Source organism: Amphiura filiformis, chromosome 6 (assembly GCF_039555335.1).
Source record: "Amphiura filiformis chromosome 6, Afil_fr2py, whole genome shotgun sequence".
NCBI classification, from domain to species: Eukaryota; Metazoa; Echinodermata; class Ophiuroidea; order Amphilepidida; family Amphiuridae; genus Amphiura; species Amphiura filiformis.
Window position 1 is genome coordinate 45437898 of NC_092633.1, and position 19536 is coordinate 45457433.

The window sequence follows — 19536 nt, forward strand, 5'->3', positions numbered from 1 at the left end:
CATAGGTATAAAGGTGAAATAAACTATTCTTATTATGAAGGGTGTGTCACTACCTCACACTAATTTGGCAAGTCTTAAATAATAATTACACCAAATCTAAATTGTTGGTCAAATGAATCCGTTTTGTAAAGAAGACCAAGTTCTACGGAACCCTTTGTTAGGGTCATCATGCTATTTACTTCGTTTGTGAAGTAGCCAGCCTTTTGAAAGGGCACAAAATTACAATGTACCGACGCCTGACGGCCCTCAAAATGATATTCAACCGGTTCCAGAAAAAAATATAACATCTTGATATAGGAAAACATTTTTTTTCAGAGATTTTATAGATTTTACAATGATTTTCAAGCAATTTAACATCAAGAGTCTTTCATGTGACACTATTATCAAAACTTCTTGTCATCATCAAAAGAATTATTTGAGATGTACCAATGTGTCGCAATACTGAATACAGACTGTGCCCCTTCCCCCCCCCCCTTTGGGTTGCCACTGAAAAGTGCTATGTACGTCTTATAATAAAGGGTGGGGAAGAGAACATTCCAAGGAACACAAGTAGTGCCCAAGTAAATGAAGTTTCTTACATACCAGTTTATAATTAAAAACAAACAAACAAACAAACAAAACATGATTAGATTAGTACTAGATCCGGGCTCAGTACCGATACCAATAAAAACACTCCAACTCCACTTCTTGCACAAGACTAGTGCTCGGCTGCCGCTTCATCGGATCATTTAACATTTTCTGAAAAAGATCAGGTTTTGATAAAAATCGAAGATCTTCAAAAGCATAGTTTATAGTGTCATTGAACAGTGAACCAATGTATCATTACCTTGGTAAGAAGTTACAACAGATATCTATTTGGATGAGTATATTGTTCAGCAGTGTGTAAGAGATAATTAACATTGATGATCTATTACGTGTCTGTGTCCTTAGGTTTTCGATTTAGATGATATCAATATAATCAATGGAGCAAGGATACTACAATTAATCATAATGTATTGTGACGATGACTGAGACAAGTCACAGCTGTAGGTAGTGGAAGCAATTCACATTTAATGCTCTGTGTGCTAGTCATAGTCTTCAACATCATCATCAGTCGGCTGCGGAGCAGGCGACTACAAGCTTTCTCCAACTATTGCGATCTTGGGCAAGCGAAACAATTTTGTACTGCTGCAGCAGATTTTTTCTCAAATTATCAAGAACTATCTTAAGAATCACTGAACCAATACCAGGCTCCTTTGTATTCATTTTAATGCATTTTTCATGCTGATTCCAAATATGGTCATGAAAATTATAATTCTGAAATTTTGAAATATTTTTTAAACTTGTCGTCTGCAGTCGACGCCTGCTTGGAGAGAGTTTTTGTTATTAATAGGTCACATTACAATATATTTGTAACATCTTGTAGGACTACTGCTCAGTGCAGAAGTGGGTAAGTTCAATAGCTGCCACATGAACATTTGGAAATTTACACACAGTATAAATTGTACTCATCTACACGTGGCAGCTATTGCACTTACCCACCTCTAGCACTGAGCAGTCAATATATGCAAGTATAGCATTTAAGTGCAAGAAAGTTGTATGAACCACTAACATCATTTTGCAGAAGCTTTTGTGTGACTTACATTAATTGTCAGAGTAAAAAATGGACAAAGTTGAATTTTTATTTGCATAATGTTATTGTATTGAGATATGTTATGGCACTGAATTGTTACTTGTTAATACATTAAAAAATGTTCATATTAAAAACAATGTTGTACATAGGATTTTTATTCTGAAAATGAGGATTGAGAGATGTCAATAAGGCCGGCAAAGGCAATGGCCCAGTAAAACCTAGTCAGGCAAGCTCATTTTCACTCAAAATATTGGCCATTTCCAATGTATTTTCAACAAAATACAATGCCAAATCTGATCTTTTACCTACTATTTCGCCAATTTTTCATGTTATTTGCCTTCAGGGTCATACTTTTGGCAGTATTTTGCCTTGTTTTCCGTGTAAATTGTACACTTTATCGCTACATGCTCGCTATGAAGATGGCCATCTTGGAAATGGCTGAAATTGCCGATGGTGTTTCTAGATATTTTTAGGTTAAAATTTTTAAAATATTCCTCAAATCATGAAAAAAAAGTCCTGGTATTTTTTCGGAACCCAAATGTATGTCGACACACTGTCGACGTCAAGATATGAAATATGTCGACATCAAAAAACGGTTCCGACGCCGGCCCTAGATGTCAATGCAAGAAAGTTGTACAAACTATCAAATTGTTTACTGTTGTTTGTTCTTGCTTGTATGAAAATGTTGATTTTGATCTTCAAATACAGGTGTTAGTAATATTTGAGATGATATGTGAGTTTTGTAATGTAAAAACAGAGAAATGTAGTGAGTGATCCACACATCCGGCGATGACAAACACTTCTAAAAACAAGATTTTTTATCATCTCAAATACAATCATTTGCATTCAATCACAAACATTGGTACCCGAACTCTCAGCTAGCGGTGTACACAGGGTTTGTTGACATCAACATAATAGGTGATGGAACATTGAAAAGTTAATCAGCGTTGTGCTTTGAGTGCGTATATATTTGGTTCTGGCATTGCGAACACAGGGGAAGTAGTCAATTTGAGATTGTCTGATGACCCATATGTAATCAAGCAGTCTCTTTAATGGCTCTCCAGTGAGAGTTTCCCACAATTCATTTGGTTTAGATAGACAATTTCGATTCATGTTGATGTGTAATGTTTGCCAGACATTGCGACTGACTTGAAAGGCATCAACTACGTAGATCCAGATTTAAGACTGAGATTGCGAGACTGCTACATGAAAAATGCATGCATGCATATTCAAACTATATCTTCCAATGTAGTATAGCAGTGTCTGTGCAAAGATGCACGATAACCGGAAAATGGGTATCTGAAACGGACGAGGAGTCTAAGAATGGGCAAGCTTGCTACCTAAACAGGTATGCTCCTAAGTTTATTTGTTTACGTTTTGATAGGGGGGGGTGTGTGTGGGGGGGGGGTGTTTGTAGATCATAAGTTTTGATTTTTCATGTACATTACTTAGAATTTGATGATGGCAAATTCTACTTACACTGCATGCATTGAAGTCATTTTAATTCCACAGGCAGCAACAGTATGTGCTTTTGCATAGCCAGGGGAGGGGGAAAGGGGAAGCTGCCCTCCCCCCTTGTGAGAAGTCTTGCCCCCTCTTTCCTCCCTCAGAATAAGTCCTGGCTATGCTACGGAGTATGTGTAAGACTGTTTAACATATCTATGTTTACATCTGCTTCCTGGTTTAACATTAACCCCCTGAGCACTACCTGCTGATCTAACATTCCCTCTGATTGGTCATTTACATGATATCTTCATTTAAATCGCCAATCAGAATGGAGCTTTGCAAATAATTCACCCCAATTTTTTTGCGTGGTGAAATTATTCTAACAATGTTACTGATTGGTCCAATTGATAATGAAAATTTCTTTTTTTTGCCAATCAGCAGGTAGTTCTCATGGGGTTAACACGTTTTGTACATGGTTAAAACCCATTGCATTATGGGATTTGAGAGTCGGTACTTCACATGGCATGAGGTCATCATTAAGTTGACATCAGCTCTTATGACGGGAGATCCTTCATTCATACTTCTACTGTCCATAGCTGGAAAAAGGATATTACTGCCATCCTGGGCATTTTACGCACAACGTATTGTTCCAATGGATCTAATAATACTGTGCAAAGTGATGACTTATTTGCATATTTGTTTCAAAAAAAGTTGAATAACTGAATGGAAGTTCAGAGTGAAAGTTTGATAGTTTTACAAAGTTTGTGAGACTTTTGTATTCTTGGATATCATGGCTTTTATGGTGCATTTTCAGACTAGGCTGACAAGGGTTCGTCAAGTTTTCCACAGAAGTTTTAAAAAAGTGAGTTGTGATAGTTGGTATTTATTGTTGACCTATATATGCATCATAAGTTTGTGAATCAACAAAAACCAATACTATTGTTATTGTTTTTTATTAATTTTTTAGGTTTTATGCTACATTTGATTCACATTTTTCTTCAAGATGAAGGAAATTCAAAGTGCTTTAGAGTACTTGAGTGATTACTGATTGCACACTTAAACGTCAAGTGGCAGAAGTTGTCTTGGTTAAGGGGACGGATAGCAAGTTTGTACTGTATTTTTTGTGGGACCTGAGAGCACATCAGACACACTACATGTAGATTCGGGATATAATACAAATTTTATGGCAAATATTTAAAATTGAAATTATTATACAAAAAAAGTTTAAAATTTTCAAATGATGGTCTTGATACACTTGATGTACTTATCAAATGGTAGATTTATTTGAAATATCAGTTTCTAATATTTTGCCATAAATTTTATGTAAAATTTTGAATTTCAAAAAAATTATTTGATATCAGAAGGACATACATCGAATTCAGAATGCAATTTGATGTGTCTGGTGTGCTCACAGGTCCAACAAAAAATACTGTGCAAACGTTGCTATCAGATCCCTTAAAGGAATGTAAGTAATAATGATCTCTAGTGTTATGGTATTATTGTTCTTAATATGTACTGTTATTATTTGAAGAGATCTTCCCCCCGGAAATTGTTCACACATGAATTATAACAATCTCTTTTCTTTTTAAATGGAATAATTTGGAAACGTTTTTACACACCTTTAAAATCAATTGGTATCAAAGTATCCAGATGCTGTGATAGAACATAGAACTCACAGCTCCATACACTTTATTCCTCATCAAGTTTGGTAGTAATGTCAATTGTCATTGCTTTTACGTGATTGCACTGCAAGCGTGCCAACACGCTGCCCTTGTATGCATGTATATTTGCTCTTTGTATTGCGCACATGTTCTGATCCTGCGACCAACAAAATATACACTGGGGCGAAATGAAAGATAGAAACTTAGCCATGGAAGAGTCACCAAACGACAAACGTTTATTTTATATTGGAAATTAGTGTATCATATTGTTGAGAGGCAAGTCAATTTAAACAATAAATTGAAACTGAAAGTCATTTTACGTACGTAGACTTTCACCATCACAATCAACAAGTTTCAGCCTGTCATATACAGGCATCGACAATTAGCTTTCTCATCTGCAATATAGAGATACATACACGTAAGCACAAAATACCCTGAATCATTGTGTGTATACATAATCTACTGTGAACCGCCTAGAGTGAAACCAATTCGGGCGCCAACTGTGTGACTTCAAGGGTGCACAGAGGCAATCTTCCTTGAAAATTAATTTCCTTAGTAGTTTGCCTTTAAGATGAGAAATTGGTTATGCAATGATTAATGGTAGGGAAAATGGAAATTATTACTTTTAATTGATGTCCTTGAAAAGGAATGGTTCGCTAAGGACAAGGACAAATTTGCATATTAAAATATTTAAAAAAAATGTTTTTGAGGATGAAAAATTAACCACCATTTAATATCCAGGGGAATGAAGAACCATGCATTGCACAGTAGCACAATTTAACATGAAACCACAATGGAAACATAACATGCATCTAGGCAGATAAACCTGAGAAAAAACTCCAGACATACCTGCCCGTGTGGGGACTTGAACTCAAGATCTTCTGCTTGTTGGGTGGACGCTCTAACCACTGAGCTACATAGACAGTCCTTGATAAAGAGGGGTCAAGTCTGGTACTTTCCATTTAGTAATTAATTTTTTTTCTTTAAAAGTTAGGAAATTTGGCCTTAAAGGGGGGTAACCCTATCAGTTTAGGATATGGATTGTCTTCAAACTTACATACAATTTCAAATATTGTCCCCTTTATGCATCTATGTGAGAAAACGAGAACATTTTCAGCGTAAAAGTGAATAATTAGCACAATTAGTAAGCCAATACGTTGATACGCATGAATTGCATTGTGGTCCAGCATCCAGAAACAACACTCCCGTCGAGTGCTTCGCCATACCACTACGCTCATCATTCTTGTGACAAAATATCTCATTCTTTTTATTTTAATTTGACCCTGATACATTTCCTTTTAATTTTATATATTATCATCACATACATTTTACACTTATCTTTTATTTTAGGATTTGTTTTAATGAAAAATGAGTTTTTTATAATATTTTAATTAATTAATTAATTAATTTTATAGTGGGGACATTTTTTCTCATATTTTTTTTCATATTACTCGTATCATACTTAACAAGATAAGGTCTTGTTTTGTTTTTATTTCATCCCTTAGGTATTTCTTTATTTTTGTTTTAAGCGTTCATCATTATAGCGCCCTCATAAATTCGGACCTATTTCCGTTCGTGCGAATTGGCATGGGAGTAAAACGGCTCTTATTCACGGAATCATTTTTTCCTACCCAGAATGTCGAAGGTGCGTGGCTACCAGTATAGCCTGTTTGTTTCTTGATTTCTCGAAAATACATCAAATTGGATCGTCAAATTTCAGGATGGTAATGAGAAAAATATAATCTATTAAATGATACCAAAAACTCATCAACAATGAGAAAAATCGGGGGGATGATGCTGTCCATCGGGTCACGGACCTTTAAAGCAGTTTTTCAAACAAAAACAGACAAACAAACATATGGCATGTATGTATGGTTTGATGCAGCCCCCTTTTTTTTTTTTGGGGGAAGGGCTTATGTTGTGGTATATAATAGCACCACATGTTTACAATACAATAATTTAATGAGGATTATTCGTCACAGACATATTGACTTTTTGCAAATTAGCTTTTGATTAAAGTTCAATTGATTATGTTAATGCAGTGATTTCAGTGTGGGAGCCGTTTAAACATTGGTTATAAAAGGATTGCCATTAAGGGCCATTAAAGTTTGCGGTTGACTCAGCGTAGGTTGCAAGAGGCTTTTCTGACCACATAAGAGACTTATCTCTACATTTGGTACAGTTGCGGTGATATTTATAACGTAAATTGTGTAACTGATTCCACTATAAGAAAGTGTATGCATATATGCAATGTGAATAATTGGATTGGAGAGCATGCATCGGTCTGTACTGGAAAAACCAATTGGATCTTTTAAATGTGTTTGTAATACACATATTGGCTACATGTAGTTGTGTATTGTCAGAAGGAATATTTGGTGTGTAGATGTAGGCTACCTGTGACACCAGTTGACAGCTACTTGAACAAGTGAGTGGATGTAATAACCAGATTGAGGAGTGAATCGCAAATGGCAGGGGTTCAAATTCGCAATCAATTGCGGGAACCTGTTTAGGTTCTCGTAAAGGGCTCTTGCGAGAACCTTTGGTTCTCATCAAAACCAGGCTTCTGATTCCTGCAAAATAATGAGAAAAATAGGTAACCTTAATTTTTTGCAGTTTTTCTGACAGACAATGCATGTTGCTTTCACTACCCTTTCACAACAATGCTCAAACTTAAAACTAGTATTAAGTTCATCTGACAATCGGCCACTGTTGCCTTTGTCACTGATTTAATTTTTGCCTTGGAACAAGGGATAGATTAACTACCAGAGCAATAATTTATGAATACAATTAATATATCGCCCTGCACTATCATATTTCTGCTGCAGAAAGGTAAAATATAACACAACATGCGATCTGAGACTTGGAAGCTTACGAGAACCAATTTTGGTTCTCCTAGTTGTAATCCAGCGAGAACCTTCAGGAGAACTGGTTCTCGGGTTCTCCTCGAATTTGAAATAGAATAAAACCGACTTTGCCATACAGCAGTATCTATCTACAGTATCATAAATTTACATATTTCAACCTGTAACTTCAACCTCTATGATGCCATCTCTAGAGCTGCTTCATAACATCTTACTGAGTTTATCAAACTATCCATGCAGGGTATATGTATAGTGATGTAGCGGTATCAGCTTGAACTCAGATCGTAAGGTTCAGAGTTGAGAGTATCCCCCACTGATGGCGCGGATGGTAACCGGAGGTCCACTGTTGTTTATTAGTGACTGTATTCAGCGTTTCCGTTTTGCCAAATAAATAAAAATGAATGGATTGCATGTATTGCGTACATATTAATGAGGTTATGAATATATTGTAAATGCTGTTTATTATTACTAAGGTTGCAGGTTCGAATCCTTAGTTGTGAACTAAGGCACGGCACTTCACATCTATTGTATCCCCTTTTTACCTCTATTGCCTCCCATGTGAATATATGTGACCCGCTCCCACAAAACCAGACATAAGTCACTAATTTTAAAAATTGAGTTGTTGATGTCATCATTTAGTATAGGTCTTCGGCTTTCATTTGATACCAAAATTGTGTTTCTGGGACATGTAGTCCTCATTCTACATTCTTTCAACAGGAAGGGGGGAAGCAACACATAAAGAAAAGGCAAATGTAAGAAAAATGGCTTTAAAGTTCTAAAATGACATGTACTTAAAAGTACTTGGGTTTGGTTCTGAACAGTCTATGTTCTGAAAATGCTAGATTTGGATGCTTTAGATATAAAAGAATAATTGGTTTTCAGTGGTAGGTTAAAGTAAACATATTAAGGAATCAAAAAATAATAAAAACTGAAAAACAAACTCTGCAAGGTTTTTCACCCCTTTCCCAACTTTGATTCGCCGTATCACGAAATGACTGAGTGCGACTTATGGCGGGTTTCGACAGAGCGGGTCACAAATGAATATCAGCATAATGCTGGGAAGGCATAGCAGACTTGTTGTGCACGAGAAGTGCAAACATCTAATAATACATTATACCAAAGAAACGAAATGTCAAAAATGTGACTTGTTCCTGGTTTTGTTAGAGCGGGTCACATTTAATGCGAGCGATGGCTTAATGTATGAGTGCGCAAGGAAGGTTGTTTGCATTTGAAGTGTCTTTGTTTAAAAGTATTGTCAAATTATATTTATATGCCATTTATTGCTTAGCTTATATGTATTTTTATCTGTGCAATGTATGTAATTCAGCCTTTGGCTGCAAAATGCATTTTCTAATAAACAGTGAATGAAAAAATGAAGAGAGACGTATACTGCTTAAATACTAGGCAAAAAGAGATGGACACTTCTACTTATGTGAGCATGGCAAGACTTTAACTTTATGTCACTAGCCATACAAAGGTGTCTTTTCTATATAGATAATAATTGATTATACCTCTCTTTTGTAACCCCTCAGCCCAATGGACCCACAGACTCATCAGCTAGCGATGCCAAAGTCAAGCAGCTTGAAGCAGAGAAGCAGACTTTACAAATGCAAGTGAATGCCTTGACAGAGGAAGTGGAAAGCCACGAGATTAAGGTGCGAGATATTGAGCAGCAATTTGCTGATGAGAAGGAAAGACTAAGCAAGACTGAGGCTATGCTGGAGGAGGTAAGAGATGTATACAAACAAGTGAACAACAAACAGATGTAAACAAATGAATAAGTGTATATAGATTTGATGTTTTGGTTAGGACACGGTGGCTCCGTGGTTACGGCTTTGGACTCATAATCTGAGAGCTTGCTCGACGTGCGTGGGTTCGAGTCCCCGTCCCACTGCCGTGTTGCGCCCTTGGACATGGCGCTTTGCTTCACTTGCCTCACCCCACCCAGGTGTAATAGGAAGCTGTTGGGGGTTGTCACAGTCATTGTATACTGATGAACCCTGTGCCATTTGTAGGCTGCAAACGTGGTACTGACATATTCTAATGATGACAGAATAAATGTAAAGCGCTTTGAGGCTGTTTACGGCATAAAGCGCTATGTAAATATGTACATTTATTTATTTATTTTGTGTGTGTTTTGCCAATGCGATAAACAGAGTGGCAATTAAATTTTGCTGCAACATCCCCCCTGCTGCAAGTATGTGCTGCAGAAAAAATATCAAGCTAAATATTTGAAAATCACAGCGGAAAAAAAAAAAAAAATTGGTAGCAAAGACCGGAGTTGGTCACAACAGAAAAATGCACACAAAGAACGTGAGACTATTGGCTTTAAAGATGTTAGGATATTGATTGGTGGTGATAGTAGAGACTAGCCCAAAACCTTGCTGCAGATGGTAAGAGATGTGTACAAACAAACAAAAACTAACAGAACTATAGAGATTATTGGAGACATTGTATATTGAAGTTAAGAAAGAGAGACTATAGGTATTTTAAATAATTCTTGGCCAAGATGGAACATACATGTAGCGTACTAAGCGGGTTCACAGTGTGTAAGGTGCGTGCATGCAATCTTATGGGTTGGGTTATATGCATGTGTGTGTATCACAGAGCTACATGTGTACGGATTGGTCCACCTTGTCAAAGAAGGATTTAAAATACCTATAATAGCCAAGCATAATATGAAGAAAGATGAGTTCAAAGAAAAATGAAAAATACTAATTTATACTACTAATTAAACTATTGGGAAATAGCAGATGATGCATCATACCTAACATAAATAATAATGATTATGAAACAGTATGTGAAAATGTACTATGTCCCATAGATATGAAACTCACACATGAAATTCATGAAGAACATGATAAAATCAATGTTATACATGTATGTGCAGGAAGTAAATATGTGACTAGGCAAATTTCACAAGAAAATATTGTCAACAGAATGCATGAGCATGGTGCACTGCTGGTGTATTTCACTATGCCTTCTGAAGCTCTTGTATTTATCTGAAGAAATAAGTCTTAGATATAAATTGATCAAACTATGGTTCTGAGGGACATTCAGTGATTAGAGTTCGACAAATTTAGCTCAGATATTGTTTTAGGGAGTCTCGACATTAAAGCCCTAATTTTTCTGTTTCCTAAATTATACATTCTGTTTTCTTTAAGCGGGGGTTGGAGGGGAGGGGGGGGGGGGTATCAGTGATTTTTGTATATCGATGGGTGGGTTTTCAGTGGAGACCAATCTGCCTAATTGGGCGCATTTGGGCAAACTTTGGTGCTTTTTAGGTGCTTTTTGTGAAAAAGTGTTATACTGATAGGTTACAAAAATAGCAAAAAGTAGGAATAGCGAAAGTTAGCATCCGAAAGTCTGGGTGGCACATCCCCGTACAAACTTTTTCAAAGATTGCCCTGGGGTAATTAAAACCATTCTGGTGTAGTAAATTGACTGAATACGGTAATTAAGACCATTTTAAATATTATATATACGCATTCCATCAGACTGGCCGGCTATGAATTGGTGAGTTGAATTCAGGTGCCAGTCTTTGAGTAGGATTTCCATTTCATTTCACTCAGAAAACAAGATTCCTTCCGTTACCTTGACCGTTCAGCATAAGTTTTGCCTATATTGATATTGCTTGCCCTTGGCAATGAAATGATATTTTTAATTTTTACAGAAAAGTGTGAACAATAAAGTGCTTAATTGGGCTATTCCAGTTGAAATCCATACGCCCCATATGGAAGACATGACCTTTATCTCCTTGGAGACGCCCATTCATGTAATCTCATTTGAAATTTGCACTCCCTGTGTAAAAGATTATGGTCATGTTTTTTGTAGGGGGTGTATGGATTTTAACAGGAAATAACCCATTCCTGTGATCATGTTAGTGATATTAAGCCTGAAGTATTCAATAGCAAATAACACAGTAACCAAATATGCCTAGATAATAGATATTGAGTGAAACTGGACTAGTTAGGGACCATTCACAAACACTTGTTAGGGGGGCCTGATGCAAAAAGGGGGGCCCTGAAAATTTTTGACCCTCCTAAGGGGGGCCCTGAAGAAAATGACCACAAATTTTCCTGGGAAAATTGAGTTTATATGCTTTTCTATGTCAAAAAGGGGGGCCCCTGACATTTTTGAGATCTGTAAAGGGGGGGGGGACCGAAAAATTTTCACGATGAATTTTTTTTGCATCAGGCCCCCCTAACAAGTGTTTGTGAACGGTCCCTTAAGTGTAAATTTTCTGCTTTTCAATATTTCTTTTCATTCTCAAGGGAAAAGGGATTTTCAAATACTCGCTTTTTTAACTCCCTTTTTCCAAACTCACCATGTACCCGTCCCCATTGAAAGATGGTTAAAATTTGTAGACATTTGGTATAGTAGTATTACCGTATTGGTCCGAGTATAGTCCCACCCGTTTTTAGGTGAAATTTTTTCACAATTGGGGTGGGGGATTATCTCAAATTTCAAAAAAATTCAATGCATTTTGATATCATTAATAGAGTATGACATGAAAACAAATTATCAATTTTCATATTAAAAACACAAAACACCATGCAAACTTTTTTTTTTAGGTCAACCATGAATGATCCTAGCATTTAGGTCTAGGTATAGGGACACTCCAAAACCAAAAAAAAAAATAACTTACAATTTCTGGAATTTTTCGAAAAATTGGGGGTGGGACTATACTCGAACGTGGGACTATACTCGGACGAATACGGTATATCTGACATAGTGTAATCTGAATGCTCTTGATGACTTAGTTGAGAAAGCAAAAGTGGTGGAAGGTGTGAGGAAAAGCGCAGCGATATTCATATGTTGAGACTGTTAATGTAAAAGCAGTACATTTTGTCTGGAAGATTGTTTTAAATATGAATGCATGTCTCGCCGGCCATCAAGATGAAAGACAGTCTCCCTGCATAATACATAATTTGATTTTGTTTTCTTCAAAGTTTAAAAAAATGTAGGCGTTATTATAGCAAATGTAAAATCCCCATTGGACTATAGCCGCCATTTTTTAAGTGCAGTTCAGGGACGTCTGTATTACATGATAGTGTTTCTTAGTATGCTAAATGTAAGTTGCCTTTTAAATAAGTAACATGGAGATTTCTCCAGATAATTCTGAATAATTACGCCCCACAGCATATGGTTTGGTGTATTCCAAAATGGAAACTAGAAACAATAGAGAGTAGTATTCAGGTGCCAAAAGCTATAAATGATGTTGTTATAAATGTAACATTAAGATATGGATTTATATAATGCAATTTGGTGACGCAGAAAAGTGTAGTGGGTAGCAATCTTGAGTAAAATGATGCAGTGTTATCTTGTTCAGTGTTACAGCTTTTAGTTGTACCATATCTGACTGACTACACGTGCGGGAGGAAATTCGCCATTCTGTTTACAATCCACACTCCATGTACCCCCTGTGGAAGATTTTGGAAATATATTAAGCTTCCACAGTGGGCGAATGAATTTCAGATGGAATTAGCACATTATCCAGCACTATTTGAAACTCACCCTCCCTCTGTGGAAGATTCAGGTTGAATCTTTCTCTGATGGTGTATGAAATTCAAATGGAGCTGCCTATTAATGTGGTCATTCCATTTGAAATTCATACTCCCCCTGTGGAAGATATTTTCAACATCTTCCACAGGGGTAGTGTGGATTTTAAGTGGAATAGCCCAATGTATGATTAAGGGGGGAAATGTATAAAACATTTATGACGTTATCATACAAACTCGATTTTCAGTCGTTAATTGAAGCCTTTTCAGTATCTTGTGGAGACCTGGAATTTGATCGTCTTAATAGAACTCTGCGTAATTTATTTTTCACTTCAAAATCTGAGCCCAAGTCATGGCAAGTAATCAATATTACGTGCACTCATTGATGACAGGGAAAAGTCGGTCAATTGAGCCTGTCACACTATCGAAGAGTTGACAAATATTATTTGCTTTAGCATTTGCGGGATTGACCTCAAAGTGGTTGGACAGAAAGAAAATTGGGTTAAAGAGGAGACCGCAGAGTTTGAGACCCATCAAAGTCTTTATTCTGCCTCGCATGATTGTGTTAGAGCTGTGTATCTGTTATAGAAGTATTTGACCACACTTGTAGTTATTTTTATATGTATCTCTTTTCTGTACTAGGCATCTGGCATGATGAAATTTACATCTTGTCACAATTGATTGTGATTTTGTTATTTATTCATTTATATTCCAGGATATAACACAATCAGAATATTAATACAATTTGGCAAAAGTGCCCTTAAAAGTGCCTATTAGGCCAAATTTTGTGTGATTTGGGTTTTTTTTGTTTTGAAAATTGGTATACTGATGGGTAGCAAAAGCAGGAAAAAGTGGGTATAGAGAAAGTCAGCATCCGAAAGGCTGTGTGGCACATCCACGTACACAATTTTTTTTTAAAGACAAAAAGGTGGGATAGTAATAACACACATAAAACCCATTTACGTGTACAAATTAGGGCAAAATTTGGGTGATTTGAGGGTTCTTTTTGTTGAAAATTGGTATACCGATGGGTAGCAAAAACAGGAAAAAGTAGGTATAGAGAAAGTCAGCATCCGAAAGGCTGTGTGGCACATTCATGTACACAATTTGGTGGGATGGTAATATCACACATAAAATCCATTTACATGTACAAATGCATCATAACAAACAATACATCAGCATATTTTTTTTGGTATACAAGATACGAAGTTGATGTGCTTGCCTATGCATTGCCTATGCAATATTCTGCACACATAATTATGATATTCAGCTACATGGAGCATCCGATCAGATTTCAAGGGGATAGATAGCTAGCTAGCTAGCCAGACTGATTACAGATGTGTTTGTAGTATGTGGCTTGTAAGGGATCTAGGGTTTTCACATCAATATTTCATTTTGGTCTAGCCTTTGGGCACTGGCTTGGGTTAATTTCAGGACACATACCCCAAATCGTATGTTACCGCAGCGTGTGTTGTTTTCTTGTTAGGTATTAATGATGATGTAGAAATTTGATATTTTAATATCAAAACAAACTGCATTATATTAGGCTATGCATCATTTGATATTCAAATGAACCTGTGTATTGCAAAAAATGAAATGCTATAATTAAACATAATGGGTATGGTCCCGACTTACAAATGTATGCCATGTTTTGAAAAATCATCTTCGAAAAGCAAATGTATGTATGAAAGGGGAAGATTTCTGACTAAGTGAATTGCTTTAAAAATGTAAATGAGCTCAGCAAGTTATGTTGATTGTGATTTTGCACTAGTTCAGTACTCATGGTATTTTTTGATAATCTATGGTATTATAGGCCACACTTGTTCAACTTGTCAATTAAATATCAATGCAATTAATCTGTTAGAATAATTATCTTTTTCTTGTTAGTAGGTAACTAAATATGATTACTATGTCATTGACCTTTAATACCTATTGGATTCATTAAATTAAAGTGTCATGGTAGACCTATAATAAGCTGTGAATTATTTAGCTATAACTATAACAGTTTGCAATTTGTAAATGTTGACAAAATGAAAATATTATATTGATAATAAAATAAACCATTTTTCTTATCCTGTATTTTCCTATATATTTATACCCCAAACACATATATTCTTGCTGTTTTTGATACCTTGACAAAGAATACATAATTCCCAGACACTTAAAAACCACCCTTCTTACTTTTTAACAATGAGCATGATATCCACCTCTTGTGCCCCCTTTATTTTAATAGCCAAAAGCAAGAAGAGCATCAAGAATATTAAAATTCTCTTAATAAGTGTTCAACATGGAAATACGGTAGATTTACTAAGCAAGCAGTGAGGACAGGGTGGCTCAGTGGATACGGCCTTGGACTCATAATCTGAGAGCTTGCTCGACGTGCGTGGGTTCGAGTCCGCGTCCCGCCACCATGTTGTGCCCTTGGGCAAGGCGCTTGGCTTCGCTTGCCTCACCCCACCCAGGTGCAATGGGAAGCTGCAAACGTGGTTCCGACATATTCTAATGACGGCAGAATAAATGTAAAGCGCTTTGAGGCTGTTTATGGCATAAAGAGCTATATAAATATCTATTAAGCAAAATGCGGACAATGTTGGCAAAATGGGTAGTGAGGTGATTGAACAATAAAATCCTGTGGCATTAAACATCAAATGAAGCTGAATATGAAAGTTCAAATAAATATGTGATATGTGCTTTTTAAAAGTTGATTATCGCGGATGGTGTACAGGCCACAATGGGAATGACCCCCCCGGGGGTAAATTTCATATTAATTATTGATCGATCCAGCCCAAGATCGGTACTGACGATATATCCTATCACAAACTTGACAGATTGGTCGATCACGATCCCATTTCAGATCTAATTCATGCAAGAAAACCAAGCCTTGAAATAAGCAGGCGCTGGGAGCAAATTTGCTCTTGTAAAGCCACCAAATGCTCCTGGTCTTTTTAAAACTGATATGAACCAGGAGCGATTTTCTAAAACAAATTGCTCCTGGTTCCAGTTTTGCACTTGATCCAGTAGTGCTGGTAGTGGTATACTGTATTGTACATGCAGAAAAGGATGTAATATTTGAAAATTGCTCCTGTTTCTTCAGAAAATTGCTCCCAGTGAACCAGGAGCAATGTTCAAAAACAAATTGCTTCTGGTTCCAGTCTGCTTATTTCAAGGCTTGAAGAAAACTATTCAGAGAAAGAAAACCATATGCTCTGATCTCTATCTCAGGATCTCTACTAAACAATTTAATGTTTGGTGTAGTGTATGCTGTACATATGGTTATGTAATCATTTCCTTTAGACTCATCAGATATAGGTAACTATATTGATTGCAATTAGCCAGGCATTTGACAGATCATAATATAAATTTTCTTTCATTACCTACATGTCTGATTTTCAGAGCCGGTCATAGCATAGAAGCGATATGCCAACCTAAGGGACGCACCCTTAGATTCTCGGGGGCATGGGAGTTTGGGTCAGGCAGAATTTTTTTTTCGTGGCGGAATTTCAAATTTTTCGCCGAAGTATTTATGTGTCAATTTAAATGTATACCTTTATACAAAGTTGGGTGGGGAATTTTTTTTTTACTCATCAGTCAGGCAAAATCTTTTTTTTCGTCTCACTAGTGGGCAAAGTTTTTTTTTTTCGTCTCACTAGTGGGCAAAGTTTTTTTTCTCCAAAAACTCCCATGCCCCCCTGGAAATCTAATGGTGCACCCCTAACTATGATGTGATCAGTACTATATATACATGCCTCATAATAAATAATAAATAAATAAATGTTCAACAATCTTCAGAGCAATAACATCCGCTGAAGACGCCGGTTGACCCGGTGAAAGCGTTCCGGTGAGTGTACCAAATTTGAGTAGCGTAGAAGTATAAATTTGCTTTCTAAATAAATGTTGGTTGTTTTAAAGTGCGCTTTGCCTAAGCATCAGCACACTTCAACAATTATTCCGCTGCCATTATTATACATCAGAATAATTTCCGCTTCACCAAGTCCGCAACCGATGCGCAGGTACTCTCAGCGACTTAGATTGTAATTACCCCCAGCAGCTCCCCATTTTACACCTGGGTGGAGTGAAGCAATTGGGAATTAAGCTATCTTGCTCAAAGACACAACACACTGGCCGTGGTGGGGCTCGAACCCGCAACCTTTCGATTATGAAGCTCGCGCCCTAACCACTAGGCCACCGTGCTTCTGTCGATTGATTTGAAATTTTGGACACTCAATATAACACCTATGGCAAGGTTTTTTCACAATAAAGAATAAGACAACATGGTTTCTCTAAACTGAAAAAATGTATATTTTATATATATATATATCTTTTTGTGGGGGTAGGCTTTTACGACTGGAGTTCATAATAATTAATATGTTATTTAGCGGGTTTGCGTTCCACTTTCTGGGTCAAATTAAGTTCCTTTTTTCCAATACAAAAACACAGCAATTCAGGGCTGGAATTTGTGACAAATCCATGAAGTGTCTTTCAAGAAAATGTTGACATTTGGAGCCAGGCAAATTTTGCTGTAGATCTTTGAGGAATTTGGTTTATCTTCTGTTATAAATACTATTCCAGTGGAATGCAAAATGTTCCACACTTACTATCTGTGTCTTTTTGCTGCAGTTACACTACGTAGGTCTGCCTCTTAAAACGTGACCAATTTTGGCATTGGAATTCATTTCATAATTATCTCATTTTCAAAGGATATAGGTTGTCAGTTTGGGCTATACATAGCATCCCCTATTGGCCATTGAGCCATGCAAAAAGATTACCTATTCATTGATGTGCAATTGATGGTAATATCTACAAGTAAAATTGACCTATCCCAAGATATTCAAATTGCTTTACACTCTTAGAATTAAAAAAATCCCTTAAAAAGGGATGAGCAGCGACAAAGTTCACCATTTGGCTATATGGGGAACAAATTTAGAGTAATCTTTGTTGCACGAAACCACTGATGTGTGAAGTTTTGTGTGATATCATCATTGTAGTAATACCCTCAGCTCGCACCAAACACGCACCCCCACACCCCACTCTGCATCCACACACACCACACCAACAAAGGCATGGACCGTTGACACATCCCGACAAACATTGACTTTGTATGTGCTCTCTTAAATTGCCCGATTTAATTTTCAATCCTTTGTTCTCCCAAATTAGGGTTTATCGTTTTTGACTGTTTATTCAGTTGGGTGATTTGCATTTTCAAACAAAAGGAGTGATTCCCAGTCTTCTAGTGATAAAGTTAGGGGTAAATCTTTTTCAATTGAATTTTTAGTAGAAAGGATTGATTTTCATTGTTTTTCAATCTTTTGCCATCCCAAATTAGGGACAAATCCTTTCCAGATTGAAAACACTCACTCTAAAAATGTTTGAAATCTCATTCGATATGCTTGCTTACTTGCTTATTTGGTGGTTTTCCCGAACCACAACAGCTTTCCATATCCTCCTGTCCTGCATTGCCGTACCCAGGTCTGATGCTTGTAGTCCAGTGTCCTGCTTGAGAACATCTACGTATGTAATGGGTGGTCTTCCAGGTTTTCTTTTTCCGTGTTTGGGGGTCCAGGTTATCAGATTGGCGACAGGTTCGCACTTACTCCTGAAGCAGCTAGTGTCCAGCGAAGCGTGTCCTCCTTTCTCTAATCTTCTCTGAGAGTCTTGGCAGGTCTCCATACAGCTCTTTGTTGTTTATATGCTGCTTCCAATGGATGTTGTACACTGCCCTAAGCATTCGAGTGTAACAGCCGTCCAGCTCTTTAGATAGTTTTGGAGTTATGGTCCAGGCTTCGCATCCATATGTTAACACAAGACTCTACTGTTGCACTGAAAACTCGCAGTTTTAATTTCTTTGGTAGAGCAGACTTCCAGATCTTGTTTAGGCTGTTACATGCTCTCCAAGCTGCTGCCTTACGTGTTTTGACATCGTGCTCTGATATGCAACACATACCATTTGGCAGTACATTAGGAGTAACACATGATTGGATAGTGAAATCAGTCTACAAAAAGAGAACTTTACGAGTCCAATAAAAAAACCCATTTCAATCTATTTTTCAATCTATTTAGATTGATTCCTATTATCAATCATTAAAAGATTGAAATATTTCAATTTAAGAGAGTGGAACCCTGAAGAGAAAAGTGTTTTTGAAAATTGAAAGAACCAATTGCTTTCTAGCATTTCCAGAACCCTTTTCAGGTCTAAAATGGTTCTTTCTGGCCTTTTCAGAACCTATTTCTGTTCTTTGTAGAACCATTTAAAGTCCACATACACAACAGCTCTAGAACCATTTATTTTAGGTTCTTCTTAGAACCTTTGTACTTTTCTATAGAGTGATACCACAGAAGGAAATATAATAATCAAGTAAATATGTTGTATTAATATCGAGAAAGTACAAATTTAACAAAGTTCTCATGACTTACATTGTTGTATTAATTAAGAAAGCATTAATTAGCAAATCCATGTC

General features: G+C 36.7%; 1 protein-coding gene across 1 annotated transcript in view; it reads left to right on the forward strand.

The window, feature by feature from the left end:
• Positions 1 to 19536, forward strand: part of LOC140155486 (liprin-beta-1-like) — a 167218-nt gene that overhangs the window by 68436 nt on the left and 79246 nt on the right. Inside the window, 1 exon segment of the mRNA XM_072178353.1 lies at positions 9113 to 9307. Within this exon segment, the coding sequence (XP_072034454.1) occupies positions 9113 to 9307 (195 nt within the window).